This window comes from Opisthocomus hoazin, chromosome 8 (genome assembly GCF_030867145.1).
Source record: "Opisthocomus hoazin isolate bOpiHoa1 chromosome 8, bOpiHoa1.hap1, whole genome shotgun sequence".
NCBI lineage: Eukaryota > Metazoa > Chordata > Aves > Opisthocomiformes > Opisthocomidae > Opisthocomus > Opisthocomus hoazin.
The window spans coordinates 60939908-60959389 of NC_134421.1; the positions used below are offsets into that span (position 1 = coordinate 60939908).

The 19482-nt window shown below is 41.6% G+C and overlaps 1 protein-coding gene across 3 annotated transcripts in view; it reads left to right on the forward strand.

The window, feature by feature from the left end:
- The window catches only part of RSBN1L (round spermatid basic protein 1 like), a 56823-nt gene that overhangs the window by 26562 nt on the left and 10779 nt on the right, over positions 1 to 19482 (forward strand). The window contains exons 3-7 of one of the 3 annotated variants that reach the window (XM_075428145.1): positions 1882 to 2145; positions 2464 to 2528; positions 14348 to 14485; positions 14683 to 14825; positions 18141 to 18308. In XM_075428145.1, the coding sequence (XP_075284260.1) occupies positions 1882 to 2145; positions 2464 to 2528; positions 14348 to 14485; positions 14683 to 14825; positions 18141 to 18308 (778 nt within the window). Of the gene's footprint in view, positions 1 to 1881; positions 2529 to 14347; positions 14486 to 14682; positions 14826 to 18140; positions 18309 to 19482 lie in introns of all 3 variants that reach the window. The other 2 variants (XM_075428143.1, XM_075428144.1) reach the window with 2 other exon arrangements.

Below are 19482 nucleotides of genomic sequence, written 5' to 3' on the forward strand. Positions count from 1 at the left end.
TGATGGTTGATATTCATTGACTGTTTGTAAACCCCTTGTTTGGCAATGTTTGTTGACAGCTGTCATAGAATATCCCTGAACTTTCTGGTGTAGTAATTGTTGATGATCAGTTAAGGGACATGATTGAGAATTGTGACTCATCATGAAAGCAGCCTTCACAGAACCACAGAATGGTAGGGGTTGGAAGGGACCTCTGTGGGTCATCTAGTCCAACCCCCCTGCCAAAGCAGGGTCGCCTACAGCAGGCTGCACAGGACCTTGTCCAGGGGCATCTTGAATATCTCCAGAGAAGAAGAATCCACAACCTCCCTGAGCAACCTGTTCCAGTGCTCTGTCACCCTCAGAGTGAAGAAGTTCTTCCTCATGTTCAGATGGAACTTCCTGTGCTTCAGTTTGTGCCCGTTGTCCCTTGTCCTGTCGCTGGGCACCACTGAAAAGAGTCTGGCCCCCTCCTCCTGGCACCCACCCTTGAGATATTTATAAGCATTTGTAAGGACCCCTCTCAGCCGTCTCTTCTTCGGACTGAACAAGCCCAGCTCTCTCAGCCTCTCCTCGTAGGGGAAATGTTCCAGTCCGCTAATCATCCTCTTAGCCCTCCTCTGGACTCTCTCCAGTAGCTTCTCATCTCTCTTGAAGTGAGGAGCCCAGAACTGGACACAGTACTCCAGATGGGGCCTCACTAGGGCGAAGTAGAGGGGAAGGAGAACCTCCCTCGACCTGCTGGCCACACTCTTCTCAATGCACCCCAGGATCCCACTGGCCTTCTTGGCAACCAGGGCACACTGCTGGCTCATGTTCAACCTGTTGTCCACCGGCATTCCCTGGTCCTTCTCCACAGAGCTGCTCTCCAGCAGGTCCGCCCCAAGCCTGTACTGATGCATGGGGTTGTTCCTCCCCAGGTGCAGGACCCTGCACTTGGCCTTGTTGAACCTCATCAGGTTCCTCTCTGCCCAACTCTGCAGCCTATCCAGGTCATGCTGAATGGCAGCACAGCCTTCTGGTGTATCCACCACTCCTCCCAGTTTGGTGTGGTCAGCAAACTTACTGATGGTACACTGTAACTCTTCATCCAGGTCATTGATGAAGAAGTTAAACAAGACTGGGCCCAGTACTGACCCCTGGGGGACACCGCTAGTTACCAGCCTCCAACTGGATTCAGCGCCACTGATGAGAACTCTGAGCTCTGCCATCCAGCCAGTTCTCAATACACCTCACTGACCACTCATCCAGCCCATACTTCCTGAGCTTCCATAGGAGGTTGTTATGGGAGACTGTGTTGAAAGCCTTGCTGAAGTCCAGGTAGACAACATCCATGGCTCTCCCTTCGTCTACCCAGCCAGTCATGTTGTCGTAGAAGGCTATCAGATTGGTCAGACATGATTTCCTCTTGGTGAATCCATGTTGACTACTCCTGATAACCTTCTTTTCCTCCACTTGCTTGATGATGGCCTCCAGGATAAGCTGCTCCATCACCTTTCCCGGGATGGAGGTAAGGCTGACCGGCCTGTAGTTCCCTGGGTCCTCCTTCTTGCCCTTTTTGAAGATTGGAGTGACATTGTCTTTTCTCCAGTCTTCGGGCACCTCTCCTGTCCTCCAGGACCTGTCAAAGATGATGGAGAGCCTTGGGAAACTGTGCTGGGTTGGTGGTTTGTGTTTGGTTTGGTTTTTTTTTGTGATCCCTCCACCCAGCTTATTTGTCAGTCATAAAGTGAACCTGGTATTTGTCTCTTACTACTCATTTTCAGTAAGATGCACATTGTGACCTGCAGTTTTGGTCTCTGGTCTTTGTGCCATGGTCAGGGCTTTGGTAACTTTGAATCTTGATCTTTAAATACATATTTTGCGTATGAAAATACTTAAGAGATTTTTTTTTCCTCTCAGCAGGTGGGAAGGAGAAACCAAAAACCAATGCTGAAGAGCTACAAATTAAAAAAGTGAAGAAGAAAAAGAAAAAGAAACATAAAGAGAATGAGAAGAGGAAGCGCCCGAAAATGTACAGCAAATCCATTCAGACCATCTGCTCAGGATTGGTTTCCGATATTGAGGATCAGGAAGCCACAGGCATCATAGATCATCATCTTAAGGATTTCAATGGGAAAAATATGGATCCCAAGAAGGACTGTGAGTCCAAGATACCAGAGAACAGTGAGTTTCCATTTGTCTCGTTAAAGGAGCCACGGGTTCAAAATAAACTCAAAAGGTTGGACACATTGGAGTTCAAACAGCTGATTCATATTGAGCACCAGCCTAACGGAGGTGCATCAGTTATCCATGCCTACAGTAATGAACTCTCCCACTTATCTCCTGTGGAGATGGAGAGATTTGCAGAAGAGTTTGTGGGTCTGGTTTTTAGTGAAAATGAAAACTGTGCAGCTTACTATGTAATGGGTATTGTTCATGGGGCAGCTACTTATTTACCTGACTTTTTAGACTACTTTTCGTTTAATTTTCCCAATTCACCAGTGAAAATGGAGATTTTGGGAAAGAAAGATATAGAGACAACGACTATGTCAAATTTTCATGCTCAGGTAAGAGGTTATACATTTTACTTTCTAAAGTCATGTAATGGTTTCAAACAACTGTGGGTGTTTTTTTTTATTTTTTTTAGAATACAGTTACTATTAGCTGTGCTGTGTGGATGACACGGAAGACTAGAAACAAGGGAATTCTTTACGTTAGTTCTGCAGTATTAAAGATAAGGAGCCTGTTAACTGAAACGTGAAGTTGGATTTTGTGGGGGAGGGGAAGTGTTTGCATGCATGTGTGTGTAGGTTTCTTTGGATGTGTTTCTGTAGCTGAAGATTAACACTGAGTTTGGGAGTTTAAAGTGATATAGCTGTCTGGGTGTCTGAACTGTAGTTTATCTGTATGACCCTCTTCAGCAAACTGAAATGCTTTAATACATTACAATAATATTGTACATAAAACCTGTGTAGGGCACCTGTGTTAAACAGCTTCATTTGTAGTTTAAGGCTTTTGAATCCATTCTTAAAGGAGAACATAATGGTGGTTAATGTAGCTACTAATTTGATCCTTACCTCTTTGCATTTCCCCCCAGTTAGCTGTATTCTCTTGAAAGGTGTTAAGTTACGTGGCAAAACGGCAGGCAGCTTTTGAATCTCTTTCTTTTTTAGTTTTTCAGAGACAAATGACTATATACTCTTAACAACAGCTACCTCTGCTATTTATTAACTTGCTGTAGAAGAGACATTACAATTGGATATAAATTACTTATATTTCAGGCCTGTTTAGTTCAGGGAGAAATAAAAATTCTAACTTTTTTAAATTGCTACCTTGGTTATGAGCGAATTACGTAAAGCCCATACAGATATTCTGAAACTGTTTATGAGGAAACTCGGTGCTGTTTTTCATTACATGAACTTTAGCTCACAATAGCTTGTTTAACTACCTGTTTGTTAATTTAGATGTTGTATGGAACATGTTTAAACTATTTTAGTCTTCACTTTTTAGACAGTTATGGTGAGTTCAAGTGTAAATTATACTGTCATCTTTTTGATGAAATACATGCTTTTGTTTTCTGTGGCTATGTAAACATTTGCATGGACACCTTTGCATTTGTTGACAAATTTCAGGTGTCTGTTATCCACAAGGATGTGCAGAACTGAAATGTTGCTCTAAGAGACCATTTGCGGTGCTGGTTAAGAAAACATCCACTGCCATGGAATACGAATATTCTATGAAATGTGTTCACTGATTTTTTTCAGTGTGCAAACTGAATCATAATGTTAATAGTAAAAACCACAGAATATGTTATGGGCAGCTACCTAGAGCTGCTCAGTCTTAGGTCGTTTTATATAAAAAAGCTGGATCTATCCTTGTACGTCCTTTAAGTCCAGCCTGTTGTTTTGGGCAGCATTAATGCAAGCATAGCTGTGTACTAGTATTTGCCCTAAAAAAAAAGAAGTTAAGAAAAGCCCAGGTTTTATTTGTGTGAAATACAAGGGAATTATTTCACTGAAAGGATGAATTAATGTGCTATTACAATGGTATCATCAATATCTGTAGTTAAACCAGTCCTGTGGTCATTGGTTTTGAGATCATAATTTCCCATTTTTCTGTAAGGGAAGGAGGAACAGGGAGAGAATGTAGTAGATGAAAGAAGCCAAACTGTATTATTGTAGCATTCAAATGGTCAACTTCATAGTCTGTCTTCTAATATGTGTTTTACTTGGCTGGAGGTTTAGTTCTGGTATCTTCTTTTGCTTTGTTTTCTCTCAGTTTTTCAGTTAGATTTCATGGTGTTTTATCACTTGTCAGAGTATAGTTGCTTGACAGAAAATGCTTGGCTCACTGTATTTTTGCTAATGTGAAGGGTGTAGTGTCTATAAATAAAGTGTACTGGCGCGCAGCACTTATTCATACGGTCTTCTGTGCCGCATCTCTGGTTCCTGGAGTATAGAAGTCAGTATCTTGGCCACCTAGCTATTGATTCTACTTTCCCTTATTTTATTATTTTTTATCTTATTCTGGCTGCTTACTTTGTCTTACTCAGGTGATCTGCTGCATTTGAAAGATGTTTGCTTAGTACTCTCCTTTCTGGCTGCGGCCAGTATCAAAGATGTCTAGGAAGGAGTATGAGAGTCATAGTGGTACTGTGTCATAGTGCTCATCCTCCAGACAGGACCTTTTTCGAATTCGAGAGCTGTGAATTTTGTAGTTTTAACTTTCGGGTGTATTTTTGTGTGTGCGCAAAAATTTCTGATCCATTAGTATCAGTTACGCCTCTCTTTCAGTTTTGTGCCTCTACCTACCTTTATAAAAGGTACTAAAAGATTGTGTAACTTGTCGTGTTTTGTGCAGATTGATAATATTCTCCTGTATGCTTGAGTGCTTCGTGAATCTTAAAGGGATTATAATGTGCTGTTGGACTATATTTGAATAAAATTGTAAATGTAGTTTTGTGTTCTTTTGTAATGTTCTGTGTTGTCCTGAGCTGCCTGAGCAATGTGTCCAGCAGTTGTATAGCCTCGGTGGAGAGGTGAGTCGTTTTCTGGTGTCTGAGTAGTAACTTAGTTTTATCAAGTCTGCTTGGAGTATCTCAGCCTCCTTTAGCCTTAGGAAACTTGGGTATTGCTTTCCTAGTTTTAACCAAAACACTGAAATGAGACTCACTTTAGTACATGAGGTTCTTTGGTTGTTTTTGAGAACTCAGTTTGTAACACATCTAACCAGTCTGACAAATGCAAGTATTTTAAAAGGTCTAAAAAGGTATTAAAAAAAAAAAAAAAAGGAGGGATGAGCTAAGCCTGAAATGGAAAGTGCTATAGAGTATTTATTAGAGTCTTTATTTGTCAAGTTGATTCTTTCAGTACTACTCAATAAGCTTCCACTTTTGTGGCAGATAGGTTTTTTTTGTTTTAAATAATGCATATTTTAAAGTCACCGAGTTCTGTGGTAAGAGGCAGATTGCACAGTAAATTCTTTTGGAGAGATCAAAACTGTTGGAGCCCTCCGAAGTCCACTTGCAAAGTCTAGATCTCTCGGGTAATTTACGTAGTTTTCACAATTGTAGAGTTGAAAATTAACTCCTCTCAGCTTCCCACTATACCTGTGTCAAACAGAAGTAGTGCAGTTTCACTTGTTATGAGATTAGAAGTGGGCAAAAACTTGTAGGAGTAGTTAGAGCAGGCACAGGAGAGAGGAATTTCTGTTGGAACTGGTTCTGTCTCATCAGATTTAGTCTTTAAATTTGAGGGGCAGGGGAAGAGAAATTGGGGAGTTTTTGATCACCTAACTTGGGCCTATGTTCAAGTACTTCTTAATTTTTTTATTTTTTAGTTTAGTGGAACAGTTCTATTTCTGTTGTCTCTGTAAGGCTTAGTCAAACTGTTTCTATAATTGGGCAAAATAGAATTAGTCTGGGTATCCTTGTCGCCAGTAGGACACTCTTCCGGGCGGTGGAAGGCTGTCTGCTCTGGGTACCCCCCTGGGTTCCATCACTTGCGTAGACAGCAGCAGCTGCGCCAGTTACCTGATAGCTGTGAATCTCGCTTGTCGGGCTCTGACGAAGATTTCAAAGAATGTGCTGACATAAGCATACATTGTGTTCAAAGGAAAGATGCTTGGTGCATGCCACAAGATCAGTCCTTTCATACTGATAGTTATGTGAACACAGACAAAGGAAAACTGCCTACTATTTGCTGTTACTAGGCCATGTATCAGTTTTGAGAACATAATGCAAATATCAAGGTGTGTGCTGGTCCTCGGAAAGAACCTATCCTGTCATAGAAAGAAAGGTTAGTTTGGCTTGATCTTTTTTTTACATGCCCACATTTATTTAGCTTTTACCATCTTATTTTCGAGGTGGTTAAGACAGGAGTATCTAGCTAACTTTTTTCCTGCACATTGAAACTAGACTAAAAGGTTTGTAACTCTTCTATGTCTTGCTTCTCTTGACACCTATTTCTTTATGATGATGTATTCCAGCTTTGAAGAATCTGTTGTGTGTTTTAAGATCTTATTGATTTATTAAAGCTTTGTTTCTTTTTAGTTTAGTGCCTTAGTACTGTAGGGTATGAGGATACTCATCATTAAGCCTATTCAGTTTAGGAAAAGTCACTTGTATTTTACACTGGTCAGTGTGCGGTTAGATGAATTGGCAGAGCCAATCTAGCACTTGTTGCTGCTGAAAGAGAATATCCTACTCGCTTCTTTCCTCCCAGTGGCATATTCTTGTGCCAAACTGATGCTTCCTGAACTGGCGAGCCAGTTTTCTGTTAACCCAGCAGAAGATAACCTACTCCTGAGTGACTGGTTTTATTGCTGAGTTAACAAATTATATTAGTTTACTGTGCCAGAGGTAGCTCAAGGATGAGTGTGGGACTACACTGTCAGCCCCATTCCGTAACAGCAGGCAGTGTGCATCTTCAGAGAAATATTTTATGTTAAGTTTTTTCCCAGTCTGATGTAACTGACTTCATATTGCCTGTGTTAACTGTGATGGACACGGAATATTCAGACAGTATAAAGAATAACATAAGTATTTGAGAGGAAGAAATGTAACAGTAATGATAGTTCATATTTGTGTTGTGACTTTTCACATGGGTGGTTGTCCTCACTTCTTAAAGTTCTGACATGGAGCTTTTCATTCCAGTTCTTTCTTAGCACCTTTTTAATACTCTTTGCTGTCTTCCTTGTTTAGCTCTTAAGAGTTTATCTTTTGCAGAAAGGCGTTTGCTGTTTACTCCTTTTCTCATTTGTGAAATCCTGCTTGCTTGAAACTATTCTTCTAGTATTTGAGGGGAATTGCTGAAAATACTTTTCTTTAAAGAAAATTTGAAATAATTCGTGTTTCATTTTCTTATTAAAGATTTGTACAGTGTCTGTTTCCATATGTTGTGTTATTTTCCTGTGTTCTGGAAAGAATTCTTTATATTGAAACTGTCTCTTCAGTTGTGTTTCAGTAGCTTTCGTTAGAAGTTTGCTTTCAGTGGAATTTGCTCCTTGCTTTTAAGCTCTGTGATTGTTTGGTTAGTTACTAAAAAGTTTCAGTATTTTTTTAGCAACTGCTTGCTGTTATGCAAGTTCCTCAGCAATTATTTTTTTTTTCTGGATGATGAAAAATTGAATTTTAGCTCTGTTAAGGCATTTATATTGCCCTAGTCTTTTTTTTTTATCAAATAATCCATAAGACTATGTGCAAGAGACTTCTTTTGATAGATGATTGCAGCCTATTGTCTTCCAAGCAAAAAAAAAAATTTCACTTCTTGAATAACATTGGACAAAGAAGGAGTTCATATGGAATGATGTTAGAAATCTGCAACACATAATGATTTGTTTCCCAGTTAGAAAATAGTTACCTTTCCAGACTTCTTCGTAAGGGTTTCAGCCAGTAAATATGAAATGATAGTTGCATGTTGCTCTATATTAAGAAAAAACAAATGTAAACAAAACCCTAGAGGTTTGTACTGGCAGCTTGAACAGGATCTGAGACTGAACCTTGTCATAGATCTCCCCGAGTTACAGAAGTAGAACAGCTATTTTGCTTTCACAAAATCGTTTTCCATTAAAGTATCGAATTGATGCTATTCTTAATTTTTTTTTTTAGTTTTTTGTTGACCACTTTACTGTTTTTTGTCACTGGAATAGAGAATAATAGGCCACATTGCTTTTAAAAATGTCTGTCCATCCATCCTATTATTTGAGGATTTCAGCCGCAAGGTGAAACATGTGAAGTGATGCACAACCTGCAGTAAAAATACTTGGGATTGCAGTTCCAGAAACTTCCAGTTGGGAAGTGGTATATTTGTTAAAATTAAAGCTTTAAAGATAATGGATCACTTTTGAATTATGATAGAACTTTCAAGGTGTCTCATTCCGATACCAAAACCCTGACTTTAAGGAAAAAAAAAAAAAAGAAAAAAAAATTAGTATGAAGTACATGTGGTTTAAAAGTAGAAAGTAGCCAAGTAAATTTGCAAGTATTTTTAAACTCAGAGTATTTGATGAATATTTGTTCAGTGAAATTTTGATGCTTCAGTGTTAGTTCCCATTTGGAACTGAAAATTTAAGTAAGCTTTTAAGAATTTGAGAAGAGTTGGCAAGGAACAGAAAGCCTTTTGGGCACGTTTTCAAAATGTACCAAATAAGAAAGAATGTTACATTGCTTTTTCATGACTACAGTGTTTGAGATAACAGATTGAGAGGAGTAACAGTGAATGTGAAGCTGGATGTTTTCAGTTCTAAGATACAAATGTCTTGGTGCATTGCTTGTGTGCTTGTGTAGTGAAATGGAAACCCACTATTCCCTCTGATCTCCCAGCATATTTTTATGGTGATTTAATGTTTTTGTTGTTTTTGTTGGTCTCTGGTGGGTCTTTCTTTGGGTTTGGATTTTCTTCTTCTATAAGGACTGCTTTTGCAGACTTCCTGGTTCTAAAGCTGAAAAGCTGAAAGAAATTTAAACCCTTAAAGTTCTTGCAGGAAAATGTTAGAACTTCAACTGAAAAAAAATCCCTACCACATTAAAAATAGGTATTCAGTTGTGACGTGCCCCAGTTTACATTTTTTAAATTTATCTCTTGAAGTGCTTGGTTGCTCTGGACTGTTCCTTCTAGTTTGTGTCTTTTTCAATCAGAAAACAGAAACATTTAAAATACAGTGTCTAAAATGTTTCCTGTCTGTAGAATGATAATGCTCAAATACGTTGCTGTCAGTATTACATATGTATTCACATTTAGTCTTCATATTATTTTAGACACCAAGATATTTATGCCAAAGTATTTGCGTTTTAGAACTTCTTTCTTAAAACTGAGCAAGTTAAGTTATGCTAAAAAAGCAGTTAATGCTATACTAGTCACAGAAGCAGATAATTCTGAAGTTTTTTACCAATTCTGAATTCAGTGGTGCTTTTACTGTCATAATTTTCCATTACCTTGATATAAGAGAATGACTTGGTCTCCTTTTGTGTGTTTTAGGTGACATACTTCAAACTTAAGCTACATGAGAAGAAAGAAGTTAGGCTATGTCATATTTATTCACTTATATGTTTCTATCTATTTTACTTGTCCATTGTATTATACTGCAATTAATTGGTGTTTTTTGGTGTCTGTGTATGGATTCTGATCATGTTGACCACATGGTAGAATAACGGCATGTCGTTGATTCCTTCTTTTGTTCTGGATTTAGATTGTTCCAGCTATTTATTTGAGCAAATTTGTAACATTCTAAAAACATAGTCGCACTGTAACCTGTAAAGTTACGTTCAGGAAGATTACCTTATAAAAAGTGTATATTATTTGATTTGTGGTCAGTGCATAAAATTAATGTATGGAATTTGATGAAGGAGTACTGGCTTTAGTATAATGGCATTGTTTTTGTGAGTTTAGAAATATACAGAGGAATCTTCTTCTATGAACAAACCAGCCAAAGGATACTGACAGTAAATGGAAAGGGAAATGTTGCTGTTACCTAGTATGCTATGGATTGATTTTACTTTTGTCATTGGTCAAACATCAATGGAAGGTTTTTGGTGGTTTCATACGATTACTTAGTAGCAGTCTAATTTTAGAGTGAGTGAAAATTAATTTTGTTTGCTAGCTAGTTCCTTCCTCTAAGAATGACCTCACATTTTTACATATGTTTTTCTAATTCTTTAGCCTGGTCTAAGATAGTGCTATTTAAATAGCAACCCCTGACCTGAGTTTGGAGTTTAGGATGCTATAACCCGGTCTGTCGAAGAGAGGATGTAGGAGTCACTCTTCGCTGCCAACAGCTGCCTCCTTTTCCAGACTACCTCTTGTTCGTTCTGGCCAGGCATTAGTCTTTATGGCCTACATCTTTATTTAATTCTAATTTCTATAACTTTATAAAATAAATTCTTAAGGTAATTTGTGGATTAAAATCAGATCAGTTCCCTAAGATGGCTTCCTGTCCACCTTCGGAAGACCTAATGCTAGCAGGAAAGAAGGGGAAAAAGAGACAGCAGATCTTTCCCTTTCATCACCAGCATGGATTTATTTTCCATTTATCCTGGGTCTGGATGGGTTACAGTTAATTTTCTTCATGCAGCCTATTATGGGGCTGCGTTTTGGATTTGTGACTAAAACTGTTGATAACATAGTGGTATTTTGGCTGTTGCTGAGCAGTACTTACACAGTGTCAAGGCTTTCTCTTTTCCCCATTCTGGACCCCCTAATGAATAGGCTGGGGTGGGCAAGAAGTTGGGAGGGGACATGGCTGGGACAGATGACCCAAACTGACTGCAGGGATGTTCTATGCCAGATAACAGCATGCTCAGCAATAAAAAACTGCGGGAGCTGGTGATGTGGTGGTCTGGATGGTAGCTATTGCTTGGAGATTGGCTGGGCATCGATCTGCTTGTGGGAGGTGGCAAGGGGTGAAAAACACCATTTGGTGTTTTTTTCCTCTCTTGTTTACTTAGGAAACTGTCTTTATTTGGACCCATGTGTTTCCTTGCTTTTCCTGTTCTCTCCTGTGTCTCTCACCAGTGAGGGGGGTGAGTGAGCAAGGGGCTGTGAGGTGCTTAGCCTGGGGTTAACCCACCACTAAGTTCTTAACACGCTCAAACATTTCATTCTGTGTATTTCCAACGATACAGCTCTCAATATGGTCCCAGAAGAAACCGCTCATCATTTGTAACTCATGACGTAGCTGAGCATTATTTTGATATTTCACCTGTCCCAAGCTGGATCTTGAAAAGGAATCTGTTCTGCCTGGTGAATGAGGGGTACTTAATTGATCAGGAGAGCTGGGAGTGAATGAAGATGGGCAAATAATGCTTAAAAAAGTTGAGTTCATCTTTCAGTTTTAACTGTCAGTGACATGGTCTTTTTGGGAATATATAAGAAATTTCTGAATTGATCCACCTTAAGCAAAGATTATGTTAAACACTTTGCTGACGTTATGCTTCACTGCCAAACCTAGTGGTACATAAGCCAGAGAAGTGAGTTGATCAGCTGGAAATTTCACAGTTTCTCCTAACTTCAGTTAGTATTTTTTTGGGAAGTTGTAGAGTTTTCAGTTGGAGTAGTCGGTGAAGTGGATAGAGAACTGGCTGAATGGCAGAACTCAGAGCGTTGTCATCAGCAGCGCTGAGTCTAGTTGGAGGCTGGTAACAAGTGGTGTCCCCCAGGGGTCAGTACTGGGCCCAGCCTTGTTTAACTTCTTCATCAACGACCTGGATGAAGAGTTAGAATGTACCCTCAGCAAGTTTGCTGATGACACCAAACTGGGAGGTGTGGTAGACACACCGGCAGGCTGTGCTGCCATTCAGCGTGACCTGGATAGGCTGGAAAGGTGGGCAGAGAGGAATCTGATGAGGTTCAACAAAGGCAAATGCAGGGTCCTGCACCTGGGGAGGAACAACCTCATGCACCAGTACAGGCTTGGGGTGGACCTGCTGGAGTGCAGCTCTGCGGAGAGGGACCTGGGTGTCCTGGTGGACGACAGGTTAACCATGAGCCAGCAGTGTGCCCTGGCTGCGAAGAAAGCCAATGGAATCCTGGGGTGCATCAAGAAGAGTGTGGCCAGCAGGACAAGGGAGGTTCTCCTTCCCCTCTACACTGCCCTGGTGAGGCCCCATCTGGAGTACTGTGTCCAGTTCTGGGCTCCCCAGTTCAAGAAAGATGAAGAGCTACTGGAGAGAGTCCAGCGGAGGGCTACGAGGATGATGAGGGGACTGGAACATCTCCCCTATGAGGAGAGGTTGAGGGAACTGGGCTTGTTCAGCCTGAAGAAGAGAAGGCTGAGAGGGGACCTAATAAATGCTTATAAATGAAGGGTGGGTGTCAGGAGGATGGGGCCAAGCTCTTTTCAGTGGTGCCCAGTGACAGGACAAGGGGCAGTGGGCACAACCTGAGGCACAGGAAGTTCCATCTGAACATGAGGAAGAACTTCTTCCCTCTGAGGGTGACGGAGCACTGGAACAGGCTGCCCAGGGAGGTTGCGGAGTCTCCTTCTCTGGAGATATTCAAGACCCGCCTGGACAAGGTCCTGTGCAGCCTGCTGTAGGTGACCCTGCTTCAGCAGGAGGGTTGGACTAGATGACCCACAGAGGTCCCTTCCAACCCCTACTATTCTGTGATTCTGTGATTCCACAGCTAGTTTATCCTATGCTGTGTGAATGGTAGCAGTAGCAGAAGAAAGCAAGGAAAAAGGCAGAAAAACAGTTCCCTTTAATCAGGGATGTGGATCAAAACAGCAGCTTAATATCCTGGCTTGGAATGATGGAATACTAAGCTACTTATGGCAGTGGAAGAACCATCATTTTGCATGTTAGGTTTATCACTAAACTGCGAGTAACAGGTTTATGACTTTCTGTAGCTTCAGAAAGTGGTTTTAGGCTCCTTTGGCTTACTGGATAGACCAGTTCCAGTAATAAGTGACTGTCCCCACCTTGTCCTACTGCAGTGGTTGAGCGCTCCTCATGCTTTGTGCCAGTGCAGATACCGCTGAGCACTCATCAGGTGCAGATTCAACAAAAATGTGTGTTTTCTGATGCCTTATGACAAAATCACCAGGTATCAGTGCAAAAAAGGTGCAGAAATGTGTGACTAAGGATTTGGGGAATAGGGGAATACTAGTGTCTAGCAGTACTTCTCTTTTCAGTATGGCTGTGCTGGCTTGCCATTACATTAGCCATTACAGTTTGTAAAATCCTACTTTTAGTCAGTCCTCCATTTCCTGGGAGTGTATGATGACTGAGATGATCTGAAGAAGAGTGTTTGGTTTTGCACTTCTGGAATGCATCTGGTTACGTCTGTCTAGCTTCTCAGAAGGGCATGATATTGTTCTATCTTGTATGATTTAGTCCTGTCTTCAGGAACTGCTCCTAATTCTCCTCTGCGCTGTTGTAATTACTAGGAATTTAATGGTCTGTTTGGGTGCAGACCATAGCTAAGCAGTGCTTCATTAACTGTTTTCCTTGCACCTTTTTTCCTTGTCTTGCTTTGGATGCAGAATACCTAGAGATGCAGTGCAGGAGTCTTACTTGATTCGTGCAGTAATCCATTTGCTCTTCCCTCTGTTCTGATCTGGTCATATTTCGTCTAATAATACCACTGTGTCTTTCAGCCTGTTAAATAAGAAATCAGAACCTTAAGGGGAAATGATCCTCATCAATCTCATGCCTAAGTGTTTTGTGGATGTAACATGACAGAACAGATTGGTGGGGGGAAAAAAACCCCTTATAACAGTATATGCTTCTGTTCAAGTTCAAAATAAAAGGTGTTTCATGAGGAGTGAATATTACCGCCCTTAAAGTTTTAAGGGCGCACAAGATGTGTTAGCACAGCACAGGAAAAACGAAGGAAAAACTGTCGTTCTCTCTCTTCCTGTACTAACTCTTTATGAGCTGTGTCTTCACTGTGATAATTAGCTCCAGTTAATGTGCTCATGCTGAGGCCTTGCCGGAGAGGATGATGAGCAGAGGAAATGTTTAGAATTTAATTAGTTGTAACTCAGAGTTCTGCCTGACTGTTACAGGAAAAAGGTAAAAATTCGGCTAGACTTGAGTAATGCAGGTAAGAATCCTTATTTACTAGTTACTGAGCAGAAAATACGTTAATAGCTTTTCACAGTTACTACGTTGGAATGTTATTTTCTTGAAAGACAACAAATAGTTACTCAATCTTACCTTCCAACTTCAAAATAAATAAAATACAAGTTGTCATGTATATAATAAGAACTTGTGTCCTTGGTGATGAGTTCATAGTAATTGACTTCATAATAATCTCGAGTATACTGAAGACTGTAGGATTAATAGCAATCTGAAAACATAAGCCTAGAGATTGAAGGTGTTTATTGAATGAAGACTGTGAGCGCCAGTGGACTTGGTATAATGTTTGCTGTCATATTCTACTTGTAGGTAAAAAGAACATACTCTCATGGTACGTATAGAGCTGGCCCAATGAGACAGATCAGCCTGGTTGGAGCAGTTGATGAGGAAGTGGGGGATTACTTCCCTGAATTCCTTGATATGTTGGAAGAATCGCCCTTCTTAAAAGTAAGGACAGAAGGGAATGGGTTGGGAGAAGGGGGACAATATACTGCCTAGTACTGTTATAATAAAGTGAGAGTATGTGATACTTGCTTAGATAATTGAGTGATCTAATAAATGTTTTCATTGTGACAGATAAAGGCTGCTTTTAAAAAGTTTTTGAAGTAACTCACTTCAAAATTGTGGCTTGTATTTCCTATTAGTGTACACTGCCATGGGGAACACTTTCTAGTTTAAAATTAGAGAGTCGTAAAGACAGTGATGATGGTCCCATTATGTGGGTACGCCCAGGAGAACAGATGATCCCTGTGGCTGATATGCCAAAGTCACCTTTCAAAAGGAAGAGGTATGTTGAATTATTTTGCTTCATGAATGTCTGGTTAATATTCTTTCTCTATAGATTCATTTTATCACAGACCTTTTATTGGCTGATACTATATCTTAGTATAAATTTCTGTAAATCTTCATCTCAAAATACACTTCTAAGTTGCTTTATTTTATAAGGATGTGGATTTTTTTTTTTTTAAAATTGTTCACTATCTAGCCAAGTAAGGTACTGGTCCTTATTGGAGCTTTAGTACGAATTTAAAGTGAAAACTGCAGGGAAATGTGAACAGGCATATAACTACTGCTGTATACCAGGAGACAGATTCATTTCCCGGTTCTTAAATGTGAGTGGATCATTAAAGACCTCAAGGGACAAGGGCTCCTCTCTCATCTGAAAGGTAATACCTCCAACATTAAATGACATCTTTAAGCTTTGCTGTGGTACTGTGTGTCAGTACCAGCTTAAGAGTAGGGATGTCCTCTGCAGACCTTCAGAATTACGTATCATGAGAAATTATGTCTTTGGAGTTGTCTTGTTCAAAATTCAAACATAAAAAAGGGAGTATACAAGAAGTGGAAGCAGGGTCAGGTGCCTCAGAAGGAGTATAGAGACACTGCCCAACCATGAAGGGGAAGCTGGAGCCAAAGACCATCTGGAGTTGAATTTAGCAAGGGATGTGAAGGGCAACAAGAAGGACTTCTACAGGCATATGGACAGCAAAAGAAAGACTAGGGAAAATGTGAGGTGTCTAAATGGGGCAAAGGGCCTGGAGACAAAGGACACAGAAAAGGCCAAGATCACAGAATCATAGAATGGTTTGGGTTGGAATGGACCTTAAAGGTCATCTAGTTCCAATCGCCCTGCCATGGGCAGGGACATCTTCCCCCTAGACCAGGTTGCTTAGAGCCCCATCCAACCTGGCCTTGAACACTTCCAGGGAGGGGGCATCCACAGCTTCTCTGGGCAACCTGTTCCAGTGCCTCACCACCCTCATAGTAAAGAATTTCCTTCTTATGTCTAATCTAAATCTGCCCTTTCCTACTTTACAGCCATTAGCCCTACAGAATCATAGAAAGGTTTGGGTTGGAAGGGACTTCATAGATTGTCTAGTTCCAACTAGATGCCATGGGCAGGCAAGCAAATGCGACTCCAGTGATTTAGAAGGACAAATAGCAGGACCTGGGGAGCTGCAGGCCAGTCAGCCTCACCTTCATCCTGGGAAGGATGCCATTTCGAATGTGAGGGACAAGATGATGATCAGGAGTATTGATTTACATAGGGGAAATCATGCCTTATCCACCTGATGCATTCTAAAACAAAATGACTGGCTCAGAGAAGGAGAGCAGTGCCAGGGGTGTTGTTTATCTTGGCTTTAGCAAGGCTTTCCACATTGGACACGTCTCCCATATCATAGCAATAGACAAGTCAATGAAGGACGAACTAGACTGATGGACAGTGAGGTAGATCATGTTAACTCATCAGGCTTAACTGCTGTGCTCAAAGGGTTGTGATCAGCAGCATAAAGTCCAGCTGAACGACAGTCGCTACTGGAGTAACCCAGACATGGATACCTTGCACCAATACTCCTCAGCATCTTCAGTAATGGCTGAGGTGAGGGCCATCCCATAATGATGAGAGAGCACACCCTCAGCAAGCTTGCAGGCAATACAAAACGGGAAGGAGTGGTTGATGCACCATGGGGCTGCACTGCCAGCGAGAGCACCCCTGAGCGGCCGTAGACATGGGCCAGCTCAGGGGACTGCTGGAGCTAACGGAGGGATGTGCGAAGCCCTGCACCCAAGAGGAATAACCCCGAGCGCCAGCAGCCCTACAGAGAAGGCCTTGGGGGTCCTGGTGGATGTCAGGTTGACCGTACGCCATCAGGGTGCCTTTGTGGCAAAGCAGGCCAGTGGCTTCCTGGACAGGGTTAGGAAAAGCCATGCCAGTAGGCTGAGGGGGGTGATCCTTCGATCCTTCCCCTCTGCTCTTCACTGGTGAGACACATCACGAGTATCGTGTCCAGTTTTGGGCTCGCCAGTCCAACACAGACGTGGGCATATTGGAGCAGGTCTGGTGACGCGAGAGGCAGGCGTGGGAGAGTTGGGATTTACCCTTGAGACAGGAAGGCTCAGTGGAATCACGTATAAGCATCTGGTGGGAGGTTGTAGGAAGGACTTTTTCCAGCAGTGCACAGTGACGTGAACAGAGGTAATGGGCACAAAATGTGAATTACAAGGAATTCCATTTAAAAGAAGGAAAAAAAAATACTGTATGGATGGTTGAGCACTCAGACAGGTTGCCCAGAGAGCTTGTGGAGTCTCCATCTTTGGAGTTGCTCAGAATTTGACTGGACTGTATGCTCTAGTTGAGCGGGGGAAGTTGGACTGCACAGTCTCCAGATGTCCCTTCCAACCTTGGCTATCCTATGATTAGAAGGAGCCCTTGGGAAGGTGTGGCACACAGTGTTGGCTCCGGGTGGCCAACAAAATGGGCTTGTGGCTCTGTTCTTGCTCTGCAGTGTTTCCTTCACTTTCATTTAACCCTGAAGAAATAATCTGATTCTGCTTCTCATTCCCAGTTCTACAGCATGGAACTAAATATACATACACATTTCGCAGCAGGTTGGTAGAAGCACGAATGATGAAGAATGACTTCAGGGACAACTGAAATGCGTATCTAATAGTCAGGAAGCAGCAAAGGCTGGCAGGTCCTTGCCAGGGGCTGATCACGGCAGGGCCTGGTCTCAAAGAGCCTGGGGGAGGCAGGTTTGGGGACCGGATTCAGCCCAGACTCCAGTGCGTTAGACAAGTGTGTGATGATGGGGCAGGTCTGCGGTCAAGCCAGGGAGTCAGTCTGCCAGTGAGGATCAGGTCCCCTGCTTGCCAGGAAGGTCTGTCATGACAAAGCCATCTTGAGGTCAAGATGGAAAGCAGGTCTGTGGCCCAGTACGCCTCTGGCTGAGGTGAAGACCAGTGCTCCTGCAGCATGGCTCAGGCCAGGACTGAAGGGCCTGGCCTGAGCTGAAATAGAGCTCCTGGGCTCTAGTCTCTGGTCTGGGTTTGTGCGTGGAGACTGCAGGCGAGGCTGCTCAATCATTAGGGCCTTTTAGTGCGCTCAGGGCCCTGAAACTGTTTTTGTTTGTTTTTTTTAATTGCATATTTTTTCTGATTTTTTTGCATAGCTGATTACATTTTTAATTTGTCACAAGTGTTACTGTCTTTCTCATTTGACTGTATGTCCTCACTGAAGGGAGAAAAACAGTGCTGTTGGCTATGGTGGAAATAGGTAATTACGAGAAATTTCTATATCATTACTACTGTTTTTCTTATACAGAACTACCAATGAAATAAAAAACTTGCAGTACCTACCTCGAACTAGTGAACCCCGTGAAATGCTGTTTGAAGACCGGACACGAGCCCATGCAGATCACATAGGACAAGGTTTTGAACGACAGACTACAGCTGCTGTGGGGGTACTGAAGGCTGTGCACTGCGGAGAGTGGTATGTGTGGACTGACTTATTCACCTAGGTGTTTGAAAAACATTTGTCTGAATTTCTGTTTATAAGTGGTAGGAGGAGCACAGAATAGGTTTATCTAGCATTAGAGATTTCATGAAGACTTGGTAGATACTGGACTGTTTTTTCCTTTCTGTCGCTATGCCCTAGCTGTGTTTGTCTGCCCTCTGCTAGCTGGGGTGCAGTTTTGCTGTGTGTTGAAACTAAAAGGTGCCTTGCAATGACAGTTCAATAACTATAACTCAGTTACAGCAATCCAATTAATGTTAGATGTAAAAACACTTCATGCTTTGTTTTGCTTTAAATAGCGCATACGGACTGACGTGAGTTTTCTGGCTCAGAGGTGCACTTGAAGATGTTTTGGCAATTCTTGTGTTGTCTGGAGATGAGCAGAATTTTTTATGCTTCTGCTTCAAAATCCATGGCTGTTATAGCCCTGATTTGTTTATGGTAGGTCACCTAGGAAGAATCCTGTTGGAGGCTGTGTGATTTTTTTGTTTGGTGTCTGTCTTTGGAATTCCCATACAAGATTCACAAAATGAATGTATCTCCTTTGAGGCTCTTTACGTTTTAGCCAGATAAAAAGTCCATAATCGTATGGGCTTCCTGGCCCAGATCCAAGAAGGTTTTTTTCAGGATCTTGGTTTGGGAGAATGACCTTAGTTTTGGAGGTTACCTTTGCATATATAAACACTAAAACCACCTTTTGCTCTTTATATCTGTCTAGATTTAGAAGAGTGAATTCCCTTTGGATGAAATGATGCAAATTTGTGTTACCGTGTACAAGTTTATTGAGATAGAAAATTGAGTAATTGCCATTGCGGAAGAACTGGATTGTTCAGATGTTAATGTGTTTTTATTTTGGGCTCTGAGGTTTTGCAGTTTACTTCCTCTTCAGGTTGATGGTACCTGGAGCCTGAAACTTCCTGTTTGTTCTGTGCGGAGCTGGAGTGAATTACGACTGAGCAGTGGTAGCAGGGCGAGAGCTGAGATACGGTGTAGATCTGATTATTTTAAATTACACTTTGCACATATGAGAGGGAGAGACTCAAAGCTATCGAAGGAAGTAAAAAAAAAAAAAAAAAAAAAAAACCCCAGAAGAAACCAAACAAAACCCCACTCCCTAAACGTGCGTGCCTGTGGAAATCAATAAGAATTT